This window comes from Nelumbo lutea, chromosome 1, assembly GCF_056320005.1.
Source record: "Nelumbo lutea isolate HS-2025 chromosome 1, American lotus-T2T, whole genome shotgun sequence".
NCBI classification, from domain to species: Eukaryota; Viridiplantae; Streptophyta; class Magnoliopsida; order Proteales; family Nelumbonaceae; genus Nelumbo; species Nelumbo lutea.
In genome coordinates this window covers 120197621-120221206 of record NC_142684.1, presented here as the reverse complement: position 1 = coordinate 120221206, position 23586 = coordinate 120197621, and the positions used below count along the sequence as shown (strand labels likewise).

At 38.0% G+C, this 23586-nt stretch overlaps 1 protein-coding gene across 2 annotated transcripts; it reads right to left on the bottom strand.

Moving 5' to 3' along the window:
• Positions 1–2779: 2779 nt before the first annotated feature.
• LOC148877140 (uncharacterized) lies at positions 2780–19406 on the bottom strand. Of its 2 annotated transcripts, none has more exons than XM_088981817.1 (8): positions 19257–19406; positions 13674–19142; positions 13321–13577; positions 13092–13236; positions 5648–5849; positions 5231–5557; positions 4441–5138; positions 2780–3911 (listed from the first exon to the last, which is right to left on the bottom strand). In XM_088981817.1, exons 2-8 carry the CDS (start codon positions 18855–18857, stop codon positions 3213–3215), a joined length of 7512 nt encoding a protein of 2503 aa, XP_088837943.1. In that variant the 5' UTR covers positions 18858–19142; positions 19257–19406; the 3' UTR covers positions 2780–3212. The 2 variants fall into 2 exon arrangements, with proteins under 2 accessions (XP_088837943.1, XP_088837944.1); XM_088981818.1 differs by having other exon boundaries at positions 13674–18977.
• Between the last annotated feature and the right edge of the window lie 4180 nt (positions 19407–23586).

The following is a 23586-nucleotide window of genomic DNA, read 5'->3' as shown; positions in this document are numbered from 1 at the left end:
TACCGATGTCCACAGTTTCCCAGCAGATAGCTTAGTTTTGGCATTATATTGGCCCATTTTCCATCTTCACCCTGCATTGAAACTCTCAATGTGGAACACCTCTTGGAACCAATATTAGATGAGCTTGGAAAAGCTAAATGATCAGCGTTGTGCTCAAATGTGAAATGCCCCCTAGCCTTGTGAATTAGAGCACCTAACCTATGAACATGACTCAGATCGTAGCCTTCTAGCTCTATCTAACATAGGGAGGTGATCATATCTGCTCTTAGATTTTATACAAAATAATATTGTTGGGATCATAGCCTTCTAGCTCTAACATAGGGAGGAAATTTGGATTTTCCGTGGTTATATTGACGAATAGTTGTCTCGGTGAACGCTGTCTCTACAAGAAATTTGGACCTTCCGTGGCAATGCTTCTTTCTGTTGGACAAAATTCTCTCTCTTTTAAAACTTTTAATTTTTCTAAAATTAAATATGTAAATAGATCTTTAAATATGCCATAGCTAGGGAGGCTAAGTACTCTGAACTTGATCTTTTTTGGGAGGATAACCCTCCTAGCTTTTTGGAACAATATGTAGCTGATAATTTCTTATAATGATATGGTTTATTTAGTGATAAAAAAACGGACAAGTACGGATACACACGATCAGAATTCTGAATTCCAGCCCGCCCCCTTACTACTAGCCCTCTCCCCCTCCTATAAACCACATCCTGCCCGTGAATTTAGCACCAATTCACGGTCAGGATGCATTTCCCTGTATTTTGGGGTTATAAAATTCTGATCTGGGCTGATTGGTCATTCTCCCTAAAAGAAATTAAAAATAAAAATTCTAACATAGGGAGGAGAGGTCCCAATTCACAAGTTATTGGGTGGAGCTTGCTGGATTTGTAAGGTGAAAGATCTAAAATTCTAAACCATACATTTAACATGCGAGGGAATGTCTTAGAAACTGCAGAACTTCAACAAGTCGTAAGAAAATTACAAAGAATGGGGTGTATCACTTAAAAGACTTCAATAAAAGAGGAGGTAGAACGTAGAATGATGTTTTCATTATTTGTTTCATAAATTCAGGAGAAGCTACACAAGATGGAGGAAATGCATCCTCAAAAATCACTAGAACAGATGTAAGCAAGAGAACAGAACAGATTGCAAAGATTGAAAGTGGCAACTCTGAAGTCTGAACAGAAAAGATCCAAATTGTAACCAAGCACATCCGTATCAGCTCCTATGGTAGTGTTTTGGCTGATAACAAGTGATATTGTACCTGGCATGATTTGAATACAAATCACCTAACGCCTAAGTCTTAAACACACCCACGAACGATTAAGCTGACCTTTATCTTATGCTAAGAAGTGAAATAAAATAATTTTTATCAATTCTAATATCCACATGTAATCCTAACAAATAACATATTTATGTTCAACAATTTCAACTAAAGATTCAAAATTAATATTTTACAAACTAATGGAATAAATAAATTCTCAAATCCACATTTACATCAAAAAGTGGTTTTTAATCTCAAGAAATTTATACAAATAAAAATTTTAATAATAGAATAATTATTTTACTACTTAAAATTTACAAATTTGAACATATTATGTATCTTAAAATTTTTATAAATTATCAATTAATATTTTAATTTACATTAAATAAAAATATATTTATTGTTTACAAAAAAAATAAGTGTTTACAAAATACTCAAGAATATAATATTAATTGAATATGCAAAATTCACTAATCTAATTTTATATCAAAAATTGATTTTTATTTATTTCATAAAATTTATAGAAATGAAAATATTAATAATGAAATAATTATTTTAGTAATTAAAAATTATGAATTTGCATATGATATGTGTCTTAGAGATTTTAATATAACATATTTTTATAAATTACTAATTGTTATTAGTTACATTTTATAATAACAATTTTATTATTTACAAAAATAAAAATTATTGTTTACCGAACATTTGAGAATTAATTTTTAGCTTATTTTTTATTAATATTAAAAATTAAAATAATAAAATAGAAAATAATTAATATAATAATTCACCTATAATAGTTGCATATATTTTGTGAAGTCACATTTGTGCCCCTTAAACGCCCCACATGCACATCTCAATGTGCACTGGGAACAACTCCTGAACCCGAAGTTAACAATGCGAGATGTTCCAAATACATGGTTGGGATATGCTGTAGGGCACATATGTGAATCCATGTTTTGTGCCTTGAACTTCAATAGAAAATAACAAAATAATAGTTTTGTACATGTATTAATTTGTACGCATATATAATTATATTCTAGGACTCCTAATTAATACATTATCAATAAAATTATATGATTTCTATGTATTTTAGCTATATTAATTATAACCCATTTCTTCACAAATACCATTAGAATATACATTTTCTGTGTTTATATATTAATTGTGGTTATTTTGACCTTAAATATAATTTTTTGATACATTTATAAAATTTACATGCATTTCCCAACATATAGACAAAGATTTCCATATTTTTTATACATATCTATGCATTTTCAAAGTAGCAAAAGGTACAAAGGGGTGGTCTTGTTTGTGGCTTGATTCGAAATCAAAATTTTAATCCTTGGGTAGGAAGAATGTTAAACTGACCCAAGTCAATTTGTACAAAGCAGCAAAAGGTACAAAGGGGTGGTTGTGTTTGTGGTTGTTTGAACTTTGAACATGCACCTCTCCACAATTGTAATCAATATTCTTTTAACTAAAAAACAAATACAGGACCAAGTTGGAGAGAGAGAGAAAGAGAACCAATATCTATATTCATCATTAATAATTGATATCGAACACCAACTGGATTTCACTTTTTCTTTGGAAATACATCGACTAAAGGAATAGCCTTAAGTTTGGAGCCAAGCAAGAAGGAAAACAAAATTTTGAAGAGAAGAATCACGCCATACTCTTTCTTGCACAAATTGCTACATTAGAAACCACACCACACTTTTTTACCATAAAAATCACATTGGGGCCCGTCAACTTGGCTTTTCCAATTATCTCCCGCTCCCAATCTCCATAAACACTCGAAATGAAATCACTAACAAAATAAAGTTAACCATAAATATGGCAAAAAAACAACTCTCGTCACACTTCACCTGCACTGCAGTCAACTCCGACAGCTACCCAGAGGAACTGCATCAATCCACCCGTAAACTAAGAAAACCAAAATCTAAAACCTCACACTGCTGCTGATGACCCACTTATCGATGATTTAGCCACATAAATTTGCTTCATTTTTGAAGAAGCAAAACTTTTATCCGTACCTGATGATTGATTTCTTCCCTGGAACCCTATCCTTCGGTGGGACCATTCACTTCCTGAACTATCCTTCTGAGAAACTCCGCCGCCTCTCTGATCTGAGTACCCAGTGGGATGAATGTACTGTTGGGTTGATGAAGTCTGTTGTGAGCTCTGAGTCTTGAATACAGAATTCATGCTCTGGCTGTTACTGCTGCTGCTGCTGTTAACACTAACACTATCACTAGCATTTGCAACAGCATTTCTAGACGTACTCTTTGTTACCACAGTTTGGGCTTTCATATTCCCATTTGGGGAGTTGAAAGATGCTGGCCTTCCACTTGAAACCCTGGTAGTGCTGGAGTTTGATTGATCTACGAGCCCTAGTTCACCAGGTAACTGAGAGGCAGTGGCATCATTTGCCACAGGGAAACTCCTGCTGCTATCAAGAGGTGCTGAAGATCGAGGCTCATGGAACCTGTTGCCACTTGATGACTGTTCCACAACCAATTCATGGTTAAACTGTGCAGGTAATGCAGCCTCTGTCTGCTGCTGCAATGGCATTGGCAATGGGACAGAACGAAGAGGTGATGGAGGAACATGAGACCACCGAGCCTGGACCGACATGTCTGAAGATGACTGGAACAAACATATCCATTTTTACAATCAGTGTGCTAATGAACTGATAATAAATGTTAAACAGGCAAATCAGAAAAAATGGCATAAAACTGGTTGGATAATAAATATATGCATCACAAACATGAAAAAAAAAGGACTAGATTGCCATGTTAGAGACAGCTACATGAAAGGCACTGCCATATCTCCAAACTAATCAAACAGATTTTCATCATTTGTTGACCAGCTAACCAAACCGATGACCCAACAATCCAATCACAATCCCAATTTGGGTCAGCCTCTAACCCATTGAAAAAAATAGTGACTTAGTCAACAACCCATCACAATCTAGACGGCTGAACCATTATTGATCCACTGACTCATTCATCAGATTACTGGGATTTTTGAATTTTTAAAGTTTCTAAATGGGTCAACCCATTGACCGAAACAGTTGAAACACTGACTTATCAAGCTAGAGAGAAGCAGCTCAACCTCCGGGCTGGGTTTAAAACACTGGTTAGAGCAAGGTTCCCTAATTTTCTAGAGAACTTACCTGAAAAGGAGACATATCAAACATGGCCAATGGAGAAGCCATGGGCAGAAGTGGCGACCCTGGAGCTAGATGCTGGATAGTAGGCATACTAGGGGAATTGCGCTGTGCAGAAACCACATTCAGATTATTTATGTCCCCTTCACTAACGCCCATTGTAGAAGATGCAGGATTGTGCTTCCAGTCTGGTTGCTTTCCAGAGGGAATATAAGTTGTACCCATGAAACTCAAGCCAACTTGGCCAAACTGATTGACAGGTGCAAAATGATTGTAGACAACCATATGAGGAGGACCTTGAACACCTGGGATTCCTCCAGGTGGACTGATAAAAGGACCAGTAAATCCTGCTGGTGGACCATAGAAAGAATCCAGACCAGAATGGCATTGTTGCCAAGCACCCAGTGGGCCTGAAGATGGTGTGCTACTCTTCTGTGCTTGCGACTGAGAACCAACAGATTCATCATGTGGTCCAAAAGCAAAAATGGGGGGGCCTAACATGGGGTTCATCTCATAGCAAGGAAAATGAGAAGGTGAGGCAGCAGGAAAATGTGAAAGCATTTGACTGGACGAATTCTGTGGGCTAGGCAGAGGTGGCCACAAAGATAGGGATGGGGTCTCAACAGAGAGATCAGCTGGAAGAGATACAGCCAGAGATTCTTCACCCCTAGATTGATTTGATAATTGTTGATAACCTGCAACACCTGCTAAAGAAAAAATTATGCCTTGTCAGAAAAAAAATATTTTCCAAAAAAAAAGTCCAGAAGGGTCGAAATATTTGAAATAATTATTTTACCTCCAATTTCTGCACTTCCAAAACTCTTAGTATCTGAAACTGAAACAGAGCACGCTCCTAACCCATTCCCAACAATCTCATCACTGCTAATAGCAGCAACAGCAATTGCTGAAGCAGCAGCCTCAGCTTCAGATTCAGGGTCTTCTAAATGAACACAAGACTCATTAGAGTGCTTTTCTTTCTTGAAAAAAAGACTGCAGTCACTTTCTGCTGCAGACAAATTGTGGTCAATTGGAACATCTGATCTACATGAACCAGTAGGCCCAAACCCACTTAAAACAGTACAGCCACCAGGAGGGGGGAGAATGGTGGGAGATGTAACAGCACCTAAAACGCCAAGCACTTAAAATTGTTAAGCAAGGAAGCAATAGTATTTCCAACGCAAGGATGCAGAATCCATCTGAAATATGCACTTACCAAATTGAATCTTTTCCCCCGCAAGAAGGGAGTTGAGAGGACTTGCTGAAGAAGAAAATGATTTATCCTGCGTCAAGAGAGATGGTGATGACTTGCTGGGCTCAATAACAGTGTTGGTATGATCTTCAATAGATGCAACATGTGTATCAAATCGTGTGGGCTTCATAGCTTCATCAAGTTGTGTCTGGGTTAGGGCCATAACCTGAACAAAGAAAATTATGAGTTCAATATTCAATAGAAATTTGCAGCAAAAAGTAAACCAGATACAAATGAACCAGAAGGACTAACTAATTGATAGAGGCAATGTAACATCAGTAACGAAATTAGAAATTATTTGTAACTGAACATTCTGAACTTGATTGTTGGTTCAGAAAAATAGACCAATAAATTCAGTATGGCAACACAAGATAGCTTTATACTTTGTGGCAAAATTCCACAATGTCACATGGCCAAGATTCCAAATACAAGATTAACTGAGCAAGTAGACTGCAGGTATCAACAGCACGAGATATCAGACACAGGTGACAATGGATGCAATTTAAGAGTCATATACAAAGGTAGTATTTGAGATCATGGGACAATGCACTGTGGCCTTCTCCAGTACCTTGATTTGACAATTCATAACACAGGAGAGATTGAGGATGTTGCTCATAGAATTAGAATGGGATGGGCAAAACAAAGGGGGTGCATGGGATGGGAAAAATGCCCTGGGGCGCATGCTGAAAGCATTGATGCCTTAACGCGAAGGTGGTGCTGATTGACGCCAGTCAGGTGAGGAAGATGGCAGAGAGGCTGCAGGTCCTTAATGCAAGTTTGGTCAGAAGGTTCGTCGGCCTGGATTTGAAAGAAGAAAAAACGGAAGCTTGGGCAAGATCCAAATGGGGGAAGAACAGAGTCGGTGTATCAGAAAACTGAATGGAGGTTTGTTCTTATTTATGTTCCATAGCAGAGGAGATGCAGAGGTGGGCTTTGGAAGCAGAAGAGAGGAAAAATAGGGAGTTTGATTTAGATTAAGTTGGTGGTTTCCAATGGCGGAGGAGAGTGATGTGGATTGGAGTCCTGGGAATTCCCCCTTCATGCATGGTGCACGTCTATTTTTAAAGCAATTGGAGACCACTGCGGTAAGTTTTTAGGATTTTATGACAGAAATAGGAAGTGGGAGAAATTAGACATTGCAAGGTTGCTGGTGGAGATAGAAGATACCTCTGCTATCCCAACTTCGATGGTGCTCAGATTATGATCCGAGAATTTATGCAGGAGAGGAACATGCTTTTTTCAGGGCTAAGATAAGGTACGGTTGGAGAGAAGAGAGCTGGGAAGAAGAGGAGGTTGAGAGGGAATTGGAAGGGCAAATGTCTAAGAAGCAGGGGAAGACAAAAGGTCTCTAGGAGGTTGAAGACGATGGGGAGGAAGGACAAATGGGTATGGAAGTAATTCCCCAAAGGGGGGGAGAAGGCAATAGAGGGACACATGGAAGGAGATGAGAGAGAAATGAAAAGGTGGGTCAATGCCTGGGTAGCCTGAGGAGGTATTCAAAGAGCCGTTCAAGGTCTTTAATGAAGTTGGTTCAGAGAGTGAGGACAATTTAGATGGGGCAGCTAAGGTTTTAAAGGTTTGCAGTTTAGGGAGTGGGGACCACCCACTATTTGTCAAAGTAAGAAAATATTAGGAGTGGGGACCATCTAAAACCAAACAGATTAAACATCTTCAAAAGAAAGGGCTTTAAGTTTAAGTCTTCAAGTTTTACAAGGAGGAGAGGCCCACCTAAAGCTTCAATAAGGAAGAACGAGGAATGGGTGTGGAAAGCTGCTAGGTGTCACAGTGCTGGAAAGAAAGAAGTGTTCTTAAGGACGGTGCACGCCCGAGACAGGTTGGAAGAGGATAGGTCTACTACTCATGAGGTGCAGGCTGGTGCAAGTTTTTCAAATGCGCTCTGCGATGGGAAAGATGAGACGACCAGGGTGGAGCTCAATTGACAGGTAGGTTGTGTCTTAAGCTTTGGCTCTTTTTGGGTTGTGATACAAGAGGACTCTTCTCAAGGAGGGGGGAGTGTTCCTTCTTCCCAAGCTGTTATAAGGCTAGAAGAGGGGAAAGAGAAAGAGGTCGCATGTATGGGACAAATAGTGGTGGAAAGGGTGAAGGAGGAAGGGGAGTGTTAAAGAAAGAGAGGATGTTAAGGTACTCTGTGAAAGGGTTGAAGAGAGAAGCTCGGAAGATAGTTCTGGTCTTAAGGGTGATAACAGAGATGGGGAGGGCGGCCCATAAGGAAGCAGCGTGGGACTCTCAAATTTTTAAGTGGTTGTGGGAAGACTAGGAACTGATTTGGGCAGAAAAATGAAGTTTGTAAATCCTGGTAGTTATGTGGGGGAGGAGGCGTTGAAGAAGGTCCGGGTTGCAAATATTTCTCATATTGAGCATGTTACAAAATTTTTTTCTAGACTGAAAGGACTGTTTGGGGCTGGACCAACAAACAAATACAAGAGAGTTTATAAGCAAAAAGGTTTTGAAATTCAAAGGCTCAAAAAAGGAGAGGGAGAAGATATATACCTAGTCCCAAGGTTTAGCAAGGGTGGTGACTCAATCAATGGAGGTGTCCAAGGAAATTCTAAAGCCAACTGCTGGGTTAGAGAAGATGAAAGGGGGGTGAAATTGCTAAAAAAAAGAAGGCCAAGGAGGTTTCTTCCAGTCAGCTAGGAGAAAAAGGAGTGGTGCTAGAGATTCAGTGTGTTTTGTTGAGAGGTTTTGTTTTCCGTTGATATCTATGTAGTATTCCATCTCTTTTTTTTATAGTTGATTCCATCTCTATGCTCCTTTGTTGCTTTGGATTTTGTTGTTCCGAGCACTGCCTCATCACCCAGTAATTAAAAGGCATGCCTAGGCACACAGGTGAGGCGCATTTTATGGTATGTGCCTCGCCTAGGTCTTAGGCGCATGCCTGGTGTGCCTAGGCATATTGTTTTATTTGAACCTAGCAGCTGAGCAAGGCTCTGCCCCCGAGACCCCGTACCACACCCCTCGAGGCAAGCCCAAACAAGTCCAACCGATATAAGGCCCACCTTGTAGCTTAAGGCTATAAGTAGGAGTATGGGATATATTATGAAGAGACTTTTGCACCCGTAGCAAATATGACAACAATCTGATTACTTTTGGCCATCTTTACAATTATAGACTTTTGCTAATGTTGTTCATTCATTCATCCTAATAAAATATCTTCTTAAAAAGCAATTAAAATTATAAAATCATTATTTTTTGTGCGGGAACTAAGAATTTAAGACCCTAACATGGACTTGTTTGGGCTTGCCACAAGGGGCGTGGCACAAAGGCGTCGTAGAATCAGGAATGTAATATGTTTTACATCACATTAGCTACTTGAAGTAATGGAATTGAGGAAAAAAAGAGATTGTTTTACATGCTTTAAAATGTTTTATATGTTTGATTTTATTTTTAAATTTTCATTTGAATACACTTTACATGTTATGTTTATGTATTTTAATTTTAGATAATAGGTTTTTTAAAACATTTATTTTAAAATTTAAGTTTATTTTTATTAATATTATGTTTAATATTATTTGGATTTTTTTGAATTTTCTGACATTTTTTTAGGAATTTTTTTTGTATTTTTGCGCCTTGCTTCAAAAAGGTGTGCGCTTTGCCTTGTACCTCGAGCGCAAATTGGCCCCTATGCCTTTTCTGTGCCTTGTGCTTTAAAAACATTGTCATCACCCCCTGATGATTGTATTAAGTTTCTTTTTAATGAAATTTTCTTTTTACTCTTTAAGAAAAAAGAGCCATATACAACAAAATGTTTCTTGATGATGTTAAAAACCATATACCATTTATATGCCATCAGAACCCTAAACACACACAAAACAAAACTAAGCAAATAAATTCCACCCAACCCTCTTATTCCTAAGCTGAAATAAAGTTTGCAAGTAAAACACAGATGAAATTAGAACCAATTCACTACTAGGACCTCCCATAGTTGTCAAGGCGACGCTTAGGCGACAAGGCACCCTTGGAGGCTTGCCTCGCCCAGTCGCCAAGTAGTTTTGTGCACTATGTTATAAAATACTTTTATATTTTTTATTTTTTGACATTATATTATAAAATAGGCATTATTAAACTAGAATACTCATTTTATGTATTTATGTACTAATTTCTTTTTATTATTTTCTTATTTGTTAGGGTTTAATCAACACAAACATTGCTAACTGTTGTATTGAACCCATGGTTCAAAGTATCGATACACCTCTATGTATCGGCAGAGTTGTATCAGTACCTATAACGATACTCCCCCTTTTGTATTTCTTTGGTTTTCAATTTCATTTTTAAATATATATATATATATATATATATTTTAAAAAATGGGTTCCCAAAAACACCAATAAACATGTGTATTGGGGCGCCAAAGATACAATACAATACACCCAATATGGGGCGTATCGTATCGAAGTTTTGATCCTTGATTGAATCTTCAAAGATTTCAGAACTTGAACCAATAAGCAAGGGAAGAACTTAAAATTTTGTCTAATCAACACATTTTCTTCTTACAGATCTTCTTCTTCTTCCACCTTTTCTTTTCTACTTTTCCTATAACAAAAGTAGAGGTTCAGCCTTTATATTTTTTGTTCTTTCCTTCGTTCCTTTTCTTCTCAAAAAATGTTGATTTTCTAAACTTAAAACATGAAATTTATACTTCTCTTATGAAAATTATGGATAATTATCAAGGAAAGATGGTTTTGGAACCTAGGGAACTACCTTAGGAAATATGGTTTTACTTAAAAAAAAATCCATCGCCTAGGCGTTGCCTAGGCACCCCCTATCGCCTAGCCTCGCCTTGGGCCTTAAAAACTATGGGACCTCCTAAACATTGGCCGCAATAATGACCACAAACATAAAGATATGGTCCTAGACACCCTAAAGAAGCAGAAAAATGAAAGAGAGAAAATGAGAGATGTAACAACAAGAAAGGTAAATACACCCTAAATCAACACGAAAGCAAAGCTCCAACAAAATAAAAAGCAAAAAAATGGCAAGTGCCAGGAGCCCAGGATTTGAATGCAATGGGGAACTTTGATTAAATCCAAGTATGGAGGAAGCTGGTTTGGGTTGGGAATCAGGCATAGTCAATGAACCTTATGGAACAAGTTTGTTCAAGTTTTCTACTTTCAAACCTGGATCAGGTTTCGGAAAGATTGGTGGTAATGGTGATCACCCATTTGGCACTGCTTTCCCAATCATTTATGCTCTAGCCCAGGATAAGGATGCTCGGATCTGTGATTGTTTTGAGGTGAATACAGGTCAAACCGTCTGGACTCCTTGTCTTAGAAGAAATGTGAATAATTGACACTTGGATTCTCTGGCAACCTTGCCTCAGACCCTGGACCAAGTCAAACCACAGCCCTTGACTAGAGATATTTTGTGGTGGCATGCTGATAAACCCGGTAGTGTTTACTATTACCTCATTATTGAAGTTGTTGTCTAGCTCTCAAGGTGATTCCCCTTCCTGGGTTTGGATTTGGTGTCTTAACAATGCCTTCAAAGGCTATTTTCTTCTTGTGGGTTGCAATCAAATGCAGACCCCCTACTATTGATATGCTGAGAAGGAATGGCATGATCATTGTTGACTGTTGCTGTTTATGTGGTATGGCTGAGGAGAATTTCCAACACCTAATTCACTGTGGATTGTCATAAGGTTATGGGCCCACGTTTTGAAGCTGTTTGAGGTGTGCTGGGTGACTCCTCCAAGCATTGAATCCCTAATTTCCTCTTGGCAGGTGAATTTTTAGCAAAAGGAGTAAGTTGCTGTGGAACATTACCCCACTGGTGATCTGTGGTGCTTATGGAAAGAGAGGAATGAGTGGCTGTTTGAAGAACATTCTGACCCTGCTGAAAAGTTGTTGCAAGATTTGGAAGAACTCTATTTTTTAATCAAATTTGAAAGAACTCTATTCAAGTGAGTTTCTGTGAGTAGTTTACTCTAGGGTATGCATTTCATGGCAATTCTCAGTTCATTGGGGAAGTATCTTATGGAATAACGAGTGTTTTGTGATTTTCTTCTTTTTTGAGCTTTATGCTCTTGTAATTGGCTGTTGAGGAAACCTCTCCATCACCAGCTTTCTCTTAATGATCTTAATGAATCTTTACCATTTCTCAAAAAGTGACAGGATTTGAAGATACAAACCTCAGCAGAAAATGGTAAGCAGATATGAGCATTGAGTTCTTCAAAATTTATTGCCTAGTCCACAAGGCAGCAAGGTACCTCCTTGTCACACCCTGATGCCTTGCAACTATGCTGTACTGCAATGCCATTTAGTCTAAAGGCCCTCACATCCCTTCCTTCACATCCACCAATTATAATTGAGGATTTCCACCTCCCCCATAGATACCTAGAGATGGTAGCAGCAAGGTACCTCCTTGTCACACCCTGATGCCTTGCAACTATGCTGCAATGCAATGCCATTTAGTCTAAAGGCCCTCACATTCCTTCCTTCACATCCACCAATTATAATTGAGGATATCCACCTCCCCCATAGATACCTAGAGATGGTACCCCACTGTAGGAGAGCCAAGCCTCCACCCTAATAAAACCTCAAGAACCTACCGGGGCAAAGAAAACCAACATACTTGCTCCCTCTGACCTGTGACAGGCCTTTCACTCGCTGAATCTGGATTTACCATAGAACATCAGTTAAACCAAGCCTAGGTATTGCCAGAGGGAAAGGAAACCAGCTCAGATAAGAGGGTATCTATGAAATTAGGAGCTAGCAACTAACCTATAACCATGTTATGCCTTATCTAGTCCAAAGACGGTGTTAAGACTTGGGGGGATGCAGCAAGAAGGCTAAGTTGTTCTGTTTTCTTTTTTCATAATTTATGCTGTATTTTGTAGCTGCATTGCAAATAGTCTGTGAGATGCAAGTGCTGCCTGCATTCCAACTGCTCTTGAATAGCAGGTTTCCTTGTTTTTCCTTCTTAATAAAATTTACTTGGGATCCATTTGGGAAGAGTGCAAATGTCGGTTCAATGCATATATGCACACTGGTTCAGTTTTTCATGTGTTTGAAAAGAATGTATTTGTATGTTATAAATGACAGCAATTGATAAACATAGTACTTCAACAAAGGCTATTTCAAAATGATCTATACCAGTAGAGACTCTGTGTGCATCAAGCAAGAAAATAGTTGACACAACCATAAATGCAACAAGATACAAATGCATGAAATGTACCTATCATAAAAAAGTAGCATATTTTAACGGTTAAATTAAGATACTTAACAATTAATAGTGATTTTTCAAAAATCAAAACATACAAGTCATATATTCAAAAAAGTAATCTTAAGCAAACATCAAACTCCAAAGCAAACCATGTAAATACATTTGGCATGCCTGCTAACTGGTATGGCTACAAACAAGAAGAGAACTTCAGCATGTAGCACAGTACCTGCTGATTAATCAGTGCATTGCCCCAAGAACCAAGTGATGTTTGAACGTTATCCATAACAGTGTTCTTGTTTTCAAAAGACAAACCTGGACCAAGATTTGATCCACCACTAGATATGATAGGAATGGAACCTGCTTGGAGGGACCTGTACAAGAAACCATAAGAATCCAATATTAGAAAGGATATTTTGCATCACTAAAGTAAATTTCTTCCTCCTAAAAAGACATACTTGATATTGTGGGATCTTATATCAGCTGGGGAATCAGAATTCATTGCTGGTGTGCCAATTGGAGGGAGGGATTGTGACATTATAGTGGTAGCAAATCCTGTAGACATTCCAACATTTGCCAAGGCCCGTCCATCAGCAGCAACAGAATCAGAATGAATATTTCTTGCTGCTTCTCCACCCAATGATGTAGGTGTTCTATTTGAATTAGTAGAGACCATGATACTTTGCTGTGAAGCAGAGCGGAGTTTTCGAGGTGCCTGACATGAGTAACCAAAAATATTTCCTTCATTAGACAGAATGATGAAAGACAATAAAAGAAAATGAAACCACTAAAAATAACAAGGCAAAACTACCTTTATGGCCCTAGATTTAGCCTTAATTTCCTTTTCCCTTTGTTCTCGTCGATCATTCAGCATCTGCCTCTTAGACCTTACCTCAATGAAGTCATCTTCATCACTAGGAGCTTCTATACCAGGTTGCTTGAAAACACGCACAACACCACTTTGCAGAGGAGCATCAACACCCTCCTCCAAACTGCTGTTTTGTTTCACATTTCCCTCTCCTGAGTGTGAAATGCCAAGAGAAGAAGTAAACCCCTTTGCTGGAACTTCTTTTCCTATTACTTTTTCCATCTTGCTGACAGAATCCACAACATGAAAACTACTTGAGTGAGATGCTGTGCTTTCAGAATCAACCATTTGTTTGGATGGTTTCACCAAAATGGCATCCTTCTTAATCCCACTTCCAGCAGCACTACTAGACACCCTTCCATTCAAATTTGACTTTTCATCCAGCCCGTTACTTGATGAAACCAAGCCCTCTATTTGCTTCCTATCAACATTTTCCCGTACTCTAAACTCCGTTCGCCGAATGTTGCGTCTAATCCTCCTTGGAAACCCACTAGAATCAGTGGACACTGATTCAGAATTAGGAAATGATGATCTAGAACCAGAATTTTTTACTGTATAGATAAATTTCCTCCCTTTGGTACCACCAGTTACAAGACCAGCAGCCTTTGGTCCACCCAAAGCTCTTTTACTCGGAACAAGTTGAGATGCAATGGAATCGGGTTGTAAATGTGATTCTTTATTATTTGCAATTGCTCTATACTTCTTCACATCTTGGTCTTGAGAAACAAAACCATTCTTTTTCTCACCAATAACAGAGCTCCCTGTTTGATTCGGAGATGTCAGAAGTTCATTGTTTGCATTTTCTCTTGCTGACGAATTGTTCATGTCCTTGCAACCATTCTCCTTGGATGGATCAAATAGATCATGTGCAGTAGCAGATTGGTTATCATTCAATACAGATGGCATTTTATCTTCCACAATGTTGTTTTGCCTGGAAGTGCATTGACCAGCTTGGCTATGAAGAAGGCCCCCCTGGTTCTGGTTCAATGAATAATGGGCCTGAACAGTGGGCTGTACAAATGACAATGACTGAGGAGATAATGGCAAGATTCCCTGTGAGATAGGAGATGTATATCTGAGCTGACCAAACTGAAACATAGGAGGCTGTGAAGGGTGCATTTGAGTATGAGATGGTCCAACAGGATGCAGATGGAGTGGCATCTGTATAGAACCAATCTGTATGGCTGGAACTGGAGATGGTATCAGTGATGGACCAGAGAACAGGCCAAACTGTAATTGAACAGGTACATCACCCTGACTTGGAACAGTAGAAACATTTGACATGACCGATTGAACAGATGGAGAAGGCAAAGGCACAGAAGACGCAACTGGCTGCTGAGCTGACAAACTGGAACAACTGGAATCATCCATGCTACCCTGAAGATAAATAGAAGTGGTTGCCACACTATGGGGAGAATTTCCAGGCTGAAGGACCACATCTTGAAGTGCATTCTCACACTCCTGGATTGTTATAGAAGAATTTTCCGTGCTCATATCAACTGAGCTATTCTCAGGATGAAGCATCTGTGAATTACCAAACCCATCTAAAGATCTTGTATCTTCCGCAGTGCTAATGGAAACCTGTTGTATGCTAGTTGAATTTTCTCCATTTCCAGAGTTTTTTTCTGACTCATCTTCACTTGGCATTCCAACTTCAACACCTTCATTGAAGCCTAGGACTAACTGGCCCATTTTGGCCATTGTACAATGTTCTTCCAAATGCAACTCTTCAAACCCCTGAGCCAGTTCAATATTCTCATCATCTCCTTCATGTACTTCATCTTCTTCCCGGTAACCATCTTCCTCTTCATCATACTCTTCTTGCTCTTGCAAGTCGTTCCCAGTAGCCCATTCTTCATCTTCACCAGGGGAGACAGAATAAGAGGCTGTCATCGTATTCATGTTTCTATCCTCTTTTACTGAGGCGACATTTTCATTGTCAGACAAAGGTTTCACTTCACCTTTTGCAGCAATTGTCAAGTCTGGAGAATCCCCAGCCTCATCCAAGTCATCATGTGAAAGGTGAGTAGGTGAGTTGGGTGGACTTGAGACAGAAAGCGAGGACTGTGAATCGCATCTTGGTGTGGTAGTCTTTTCCACTTTGGGCTCCTCACAAACAATCTTCTCTTGTCGAGCATCAGTAAACCTAGGTTGCTCAAACTTCTCCTGATAACTACCATCATATCCCCTCTGCATAATTGGTTCACTTCTTCTTGGTAAATGGTGGTAACTCATCTCACTGTCAAGAAAAGCTGATGAACTAGGATGTTCAGATTCACCTCCAAAGGAACTTTTGTGCATAGAGACCAGTGATGGTGGAGGAAGAACACGGGGCTGTCTTACTGAATGCCTTGACCTCCCAAAGGAAGAAAAACCTTCAACCTCATTCTGATACAATCTTTCTGGATAAGGCATATGAGGATTACCACGAGAACGACCCTGACTCCATACCATATCAGTGAACTTGTCAGTGAGATTCTCATAAAATTCAGGCTCAATCTCTAGGTTCCTGCTGTATTGGACCCCATGCCCAGGAAGATTCCATCTGTGTCCCCTCGGGTGAGAGAAATCATCAAACATGTGTGGCTCTGATATCCCTCTAGATGATGTCCTAGCAGACATGACACCAGGACCCCCATAGAACTCTTTCCTAGGATATGATCTCCCAGAACCAAATGCATCTCTCCTTGGACTTCGGTAAGCATTCTCCTGATCATGTAGAACAAAGTTTGAGATGTTCTCATTCTCAAATACATTTCTCCTCCATGAGCCTGGAGGCTTTCCCCTGTCCAAAAGGATAGAATTCCCATCTCTAGAAGATTGAGGCCTAGAACCCATCTCAGATGATCTATTTAGACTTGAAGAATCAGAAGATGCTGAAGTAGTTATCCTTTCCACCATTCTGTTACCATCTTCCCAGTCACCGATATCAGCTGACCTGGATACATCTTTTTCTTTAACCACTCCTGGCATTCTTCCATCCCCAATAGGAGCAGGAAACTTGTCATTTTTCACTTCTTCATCTTGTCTCCTTGCAATCCTCGCCTCCAACTCCAATAGCTTTAGTTTAGCAGCCTCTTTCCTCCTCTCTTCCTCCAAAAGAATCCTCCGCCTCTCCTCCTCTCTAGCCATCCTTTGCTCTTCAGCCCTTTGGGCAGCTTCCAACCGCTCCTGCTCTGCTCTCCAAGCAGCCTCTCTGGCTTCTTCTTCAAGTCGTCTCTGTCTTTCTTCTTCTTCCCTAGCAAGCCGTTCTCTCTCCTCCTCTTCTTTCCGAGCTTGCTCCAAGGCTCTTGCTTGTTCTTCAACAATGCGCTGTCGCTCCTGCTCTTGCATTTTCTGAACTCTCTCAAGTTCTGCCTCAAAAGATTCCCGAACAGGGTCATGGAAATTGGTCTGTTTGTGGATATCCTTCTTCCTCCTAAACACCCCAACAAGACTACTAGAGAAAGGATCCCTCACATCAAACCCAGGACCAATACCAAAATCTTTCAAAAATGGATCCTCTTGATATGGCTTTCTGCTGGTTGAGAAGGAACGCTTTTCTCTACCAAAATCAAGTATTGGATCATTAACAGGGAGCCCCTTAACTCCCAAAGAAAATGAATTTTTAGGCATTGAGTTGGTCTGAAACATATCACCTCTATACCGATTGGAGATACCACCACCATGCCAGTCCCGCACATTCTGTTCACCCCCTCTACCACTAAATGGCACTGCAATATGACTAAAATTTTGCCTGCCTCCTTGCCCATAAGCCAAATCCTTCCTGCCAAATCTCAAATCCTTTCCCATAACTCCACTGCTGAAACTATCCCGGGCATTGTCTCCAAATGGAAGATGATTGTATTTATTCTCCTTGTTTATTTCCCGGTTCAGAGTGAATGACCTGGCACCAACACCATTTCTGTCAATTCCAGCTTCACGAGCACTAAATCCATCTTTTGGAAGTGGGGAAGCTCTCCATGAGTTCACATTTTGATCTTCTCTACTAGGGGTTCTTACATCTTTGCCATAAGGTTCCCCTCTCGAAGACATCTTTGCAGCTTCATCTTGACATAGGCCTCGGCCCTCAGAAAAATCATGAACTGATGCACGTGGCAGCACACTACCCCTGTGCATATCAAATTCTCTATCACGGAAGGCTTCACTTCTTGAGAAACATTGGTCCTTGTCTCGATCTGGGAGACCATGACGTGTATCACGTTCATCGTCAGCCCAATCCGAAGTATGATTCAATTGAATAAGTGGTAGTGGACCTGGAAAGCACTTATCATGTTTGTGCAGCTGCTCAGCAGTGCTGGAACTACCTGATCCATGGATCACACCATTGTTCTTTGAGCCACTGCCAACAGTAAGACGGGAAGACTGCATTTGTGGGCGCATGTGAAGCTGTGGCCTCATATAGGAACTGTCTGTCTGCCCACCCAATGTTTCTTCACTCATTTTCTGCTTATGCTTCTGCATCTGCTTCTCGTGTAAAATATCTCTCTGCTTCTGAGCAGTACCAGATGCAGCAGGCAATGTTGTTTGTAAGGAAGGAAAATCTTCACCTCTTAAAACCACAGCCTTCTCCACTGGAGTAAGTTCACGGGCAGAACCAACCAATGAGGGTTCAGCCGTCCCCAACCGAGCAGAGGGCGGCATATACACACTGCTTCCTTTGGACGCATCGTCTGCAGAATAAGAGGGCATATCCCCGCCACCAATTGCCTCAATCCCACCTACCAATGTTCCAAGTAAGGAGTGATCACCAGAACCATTTTTCTCTAGAAGAATAGAAGGGGCGGGCTTCGTCCAGCCCATACCAGATGAAGTGGGTCGGGATCCAGAACTAGAACTGCCGACACCAGCTGAACCTCCACCGGCCAGAAAGGCATCAAACCGCTCATGCTCCTTCCTCAATGATGGCAAGTTCAAGGGGGGAGGAACTGAAAGCCTGGGTCCACTCTTCTGCGCACCCGCAATTGAATTCCTAGGTTTCGAAAGAACCACCATTCCACCACCGGCATGATGACTACCTGGCCGGACTCGACTTGTTGCCGCATTTCCCAGAGAACTTGGAGGCTGCCCATACGACTTATTGAGATTCACAGAGACGAACTTAGTCCCGACGCCGGGATTGGCCATCGGAAACCTGAATCGAAACCGTTCCCCCGTTCGGCAGATGCGGAGCTCACCCAAAGCATCAAAGTCAAACCCTAGATTGCTCCCCAAATGCAGACAATGTACGAAATTCCTTCACCAGATCTTTTAGAAATAAGAAAAGAGAAAGAAATCGATCAAGATCAAGCCCTAACACTAAAAGAATGACGCGGCAAGCTCTAGAGCCGCGAACGCTCGATCGCAGCGATGAACAGCCAAACTGATGAATCCAGAAACACAACCAAATTACCAGGGGCTGTGTGGGTTTGTCTGTTTTATTAGGGTTTCTGTTAGTCCTCGATAGAGCATCAGCGAGCGAGAGAATAATGAACGATAAGAAATAGTAAATGAATGTAAAGAAAAGGTATAGTGTAATAAGCTTACTTCCTTCGGAGTACAGTATCGGATGGCGGCTTTAAAATTTAAACTGAGCCTCAGAGCCTGTGAGGCTGTGAGGCTGTGACTGTGAGACGTGAAACGAGAAGCCCTAACCAGAGCGGGCAAGAGACAAAGGAAAAGGCGGGGGAGAAGGGCACGAGAAAGAAAATAGAGGAAAATAAAAATACGAAGAGACTTTTTTGTCTTTTAGTTGGGATTCTGTTGTTCTATTCTTCATATTTGATTTTGAGCTCCAATATAAAAGAGGGTTGGACCGGACCGGACGCCCCTCTTATTTCGCCGGTTCGGTAACGAGAAAAGAAAGTCCCAACTCAGCTATTATTAGCAGTTTCGTACCGGTGAAATTCGCAAACGAGAAAAGATCGTCTTCCGATACGATATTTTATATGGGGCGTATTCTTAAGTTTTATGTGATAAAACTTAGAAATTTTACTAGTGGGGATTCGTGTGATGTACGGAGTCTTAAGTAAAAGCTAAACAATGGAAATATATAAGAATATATAATTACTTTTTATTTTTTATTTTTTAAATAATTAATAATTATTTATATTTTATATACTATATTTAATAAGTTTTTTTTACAATATATACAAAAATAATAATAATTAATTTTATCTAGGGTTGTTCATCAAACTGATGAAACCGATCAACCCAACCAGATCAGTTTTCTAGTATTTTCTGTCGACTTTGGTTTAACAATTTTCCAACTTGACCAAGTTGGAACAGTTCTGTTTTAGCCACTTGTAAACCAACCAAAATCGAACAATCCGATATAATATATATATATATATATATATATTTTAATTTTTTTTAATATAATTTTTTATATAAGTTTTATATCATAAATTTTATTTTTTTATAACGTCACTATATTTTTTTAATTTAATTTTTTTTTAAGTTTAAACCTTTTGAACTAATCTACCAAACCGAAAATTGACCCAAACTGATGCAACCCGTGTTGGTCGGTTTCACTAATGGTCAGTTGGTTGTAGGTGACCAACTCTCCAAATAGACCAGGTTGATGTAGTTAGCCAAACAATCTACAACCGAAATGAACCAACCAGTGAACACTCCTAATTTCAGCTAATTTAATAGTCTAGTCTATAATAAATAATAGCTTAATCTCTAATAACTATTGAAAATTTATAGCAAAAATACACAATTATTGAAAATATATTGATAATGAAAATACAATAAATAACTAATAAAAATACAATAATTACTAAAAAATATTATAAATTAGTCAATAAATAGTTTAATCTCCAATAATTATTGAAATTTTTTTGTTAAACAATAAAACAAAAGTATATTTATATGTAATTATTGATATATTTATCACAAAAATAACATTAAATAATTACTAAAAATATAATAAATATTAACTTTAGTATATATAAATATATGATAAAAATATATTAAGATTTTAAAATTATTATTAATAAATTTTATTTTTTAAAAGTTACTTTCTAGAATTACTAATTGATATAAGTGAAATTTGTTATTTACAATATTATTTAGTTATTTAAATAATATCATTATTTAAATTTAAAATATTAATTATTTATTAAATTTAATTATCCATAAAATTATAATTTGTACTATTATTACATAATTTCTTTGTGAATTTTGTAAACTATTAAATTATTATTAATTTGAGTATTATGTTATAATTATTTTTCTACTTTTAAGAAATTTTTAAAATTTATTTTATAAATTGGTTATTTTAACTATTTAAAATCTAGTTATGTTAAATATTTTATTATTTAAAATATTTAGTTATTTAAATAGATATAAATAAAAAGTGAGGGAAATGATAAATAGGAATTATAGACAATTTAGGAGAAAGTGGGGGAGGTAGTTTAGGAGAAATTTTAAGAGAATAGATTGTTTATGTTAGGAACGTGTGGGGGGGGGGAGAGAGAGAGAGAGAGAGAGAGAGAAAGAAAGAAAGAAAGATTTTAGATAATTTTTTACGGGGAAGGAAAGCATCTCATTTGTTGTTTAAAAAATGACATGGAATAAAAATCAAAATATAAAAAAATGAGAAAATTTCTAGACTGTTGTGTTTTAGTATATACTAGTTAGAATCCATGCGGTGCATGGGACTTTTTAACTGAATTTTAAATTAGAGTTAATGGGATTTTAAAGAGCCTTGGATACTTATAAACACCTTACCACCAAATTTCATCACATATATTCCCCATTTAACTCTTCATCACACTAAGATTTTAATTTGGGCTTATCTCATTGGCCAAGATATTCATTTCTTAAATCCCCTTGATCATACCATTTATGGACCAATAAAACCCCACCAAATGATTGAAGAGGCCAATTGTCAGCACCTGATTTTTGCTCAAATTGCCGTCAAAACCCCAATTTACCTCGAACACCCAATTAGACTGTTTTGATCATCCCAAAGTACTTAAAAATCCCTGAACATTGTCGTCAAACCAAAGACTTCCTAAAATATCTACCCCTGAAATTTCAACCCAAGGATCCCCTCCGTTTATTCTTTTATCAAACCAAGATTCCCTTTCGAACCCTCTCATTAGCTTAAAGCACCTACAACCCAAACCTCCCGGATCCTAACACCTCTAAATCAATTAGACCATACAATTGAACCCTAGACACACCAAAAACATCTATCCATAAATTTTCAACCTAAAATTCTCCCATTTGCCCCAACATTGAACAAACATTCCAATTCGGATGCTCTTGTTGACCCAAATTTCCATAATTTTGGCCCTCCAAAATCAATCAGAATTTTCCTTAAGATCCTAGACACCCTAAAAACCTTATCCATAAAAACTCACCCCAAAATACCTTTGTTTGCCCCTTTATTACACTAAGATTCCATTTTGCCCGATCTCAGCTTTGTTGGGCCATTTTGGCCCCACCAATCAACCTATAATGCTCAAAAACACCACCTACCAAATTTCAACAAAAAGAATCCCTCATTTTCCCCTCCACGCCAAGATTCTATTTTAAAGTTAATAAATTAACTAAATCACTACTCTTTTATATCTACCTAATCCGAGCATATTTAGGCCAATCTTACCCCACCAATCAATTCAAAAATGCCTAAAAACCCCACCCTATAAAATTCCAATAAAAAAAACCTTGTTTGCCCTTCATATAAAAAGATTCAATTTTGACCAATTTCATTGGCTCATATATGCAAAACCAGTGTATATACTCAAACCAATCTCCACCCTTCATTTTTTTAACCCAAAATACCCACCATTAGATTAGAAATTTGTTTTGGGCTCCTTAAACCTGGATTAACTAAAATACCCCCGAGCCTACCAAAATTACCAAAATACCTAAAATAAATAAATAAATACCATCATTAATTATAGTATTTATTTAATTATTTAATTTATTTAATTAATAAACAATATTTCTAAAAATACAATTAATTAATTAATGGTATTTTGATATAATTAATTAGTAATTCATTAATTAACAATATTTTTATTAATTATAGTATTTATTTAATCACTTAACAATATTAGATGTTTTTTTATAACAATATTTTTTATTAATTATGGTATTTAACTGTAATTAATCTATACTATATATAAAAGTGTGAATGCAATGTGGAACTTTTTTTTGACTAAAATTACCCTTTATTTCTTTGATTAAGAAATGGTATGAAAGTCATTTTATTATAACTTTCATGTCAATTTTAATGGCTACTAAAATGTGTATATTTGTGTATTTAATCTATCTTTAATTGTAAGTGTTGGAAATGTCGCTTCAATTATTACTCTCCACCTCATTTAATCCCCTCTCATTAAGCCTTATACTTAAGGTATTAAATCTCATTTTATCTTATTAACTCCTATATTGTTAAGTTATTTTTCACTAATAAATGCTACTACTTAAATATATGCCAATATTTTTAACAATATAAACCCATATATTTTAAGGAAAAATTCTTAAACTACCCTTATGGTTTAACAAATTGACAAACTATACCCCTACTATTTAACTATTGTCTTAAACCACACTTACTGTTTTTTATAATTACCTAAAACTTCCCTTACCGTTAACTTTATGTCGTAAACCATTCATATATGATATCGCGTAATTGTTATATTTTTCAAAAATCCCTAATATACCCTTTTATGGTTGAAAATGCCCTTTTCGGTTTAGGCAGATGATGCTAACTCTATTCTTGGGACAGACTGGTTCTATTGTTGAACCAACCACTCACACCAACATGACAGGGACTGACTTGTTGTTGGTAATCTTTGGCATCGACATTGACATAGGAAGGGGAAAAAATAAAAGGCATGCCCCACTAACTCGT

Excerpts from the sequence above, each read along its gene's own strand:
- LOC148877140 (XM_088981817.1), bottom strand. The coding sequence starts at position 18,857 with ATGGCCAATCCCGGCGTCGGGACTAAGTTCGTCTCTGTGAATCTCAAT. Across the intron at positions 13,237-13,320 it reads ATAAGATCCCACAATATCAA|GTCCCTCCAAGCAGGTTCCA; the intron begins GTATGTCTTTTT and ends TTTCTTGTACAG. Across the intron at positions 5,558-5,647 it reads GGGGGAAAAGATTCAATTTG|GTGCTGTTACATCTCCCACC; the intron begins GTAAGTGCATAT and ends TTGGCGTTTTAG.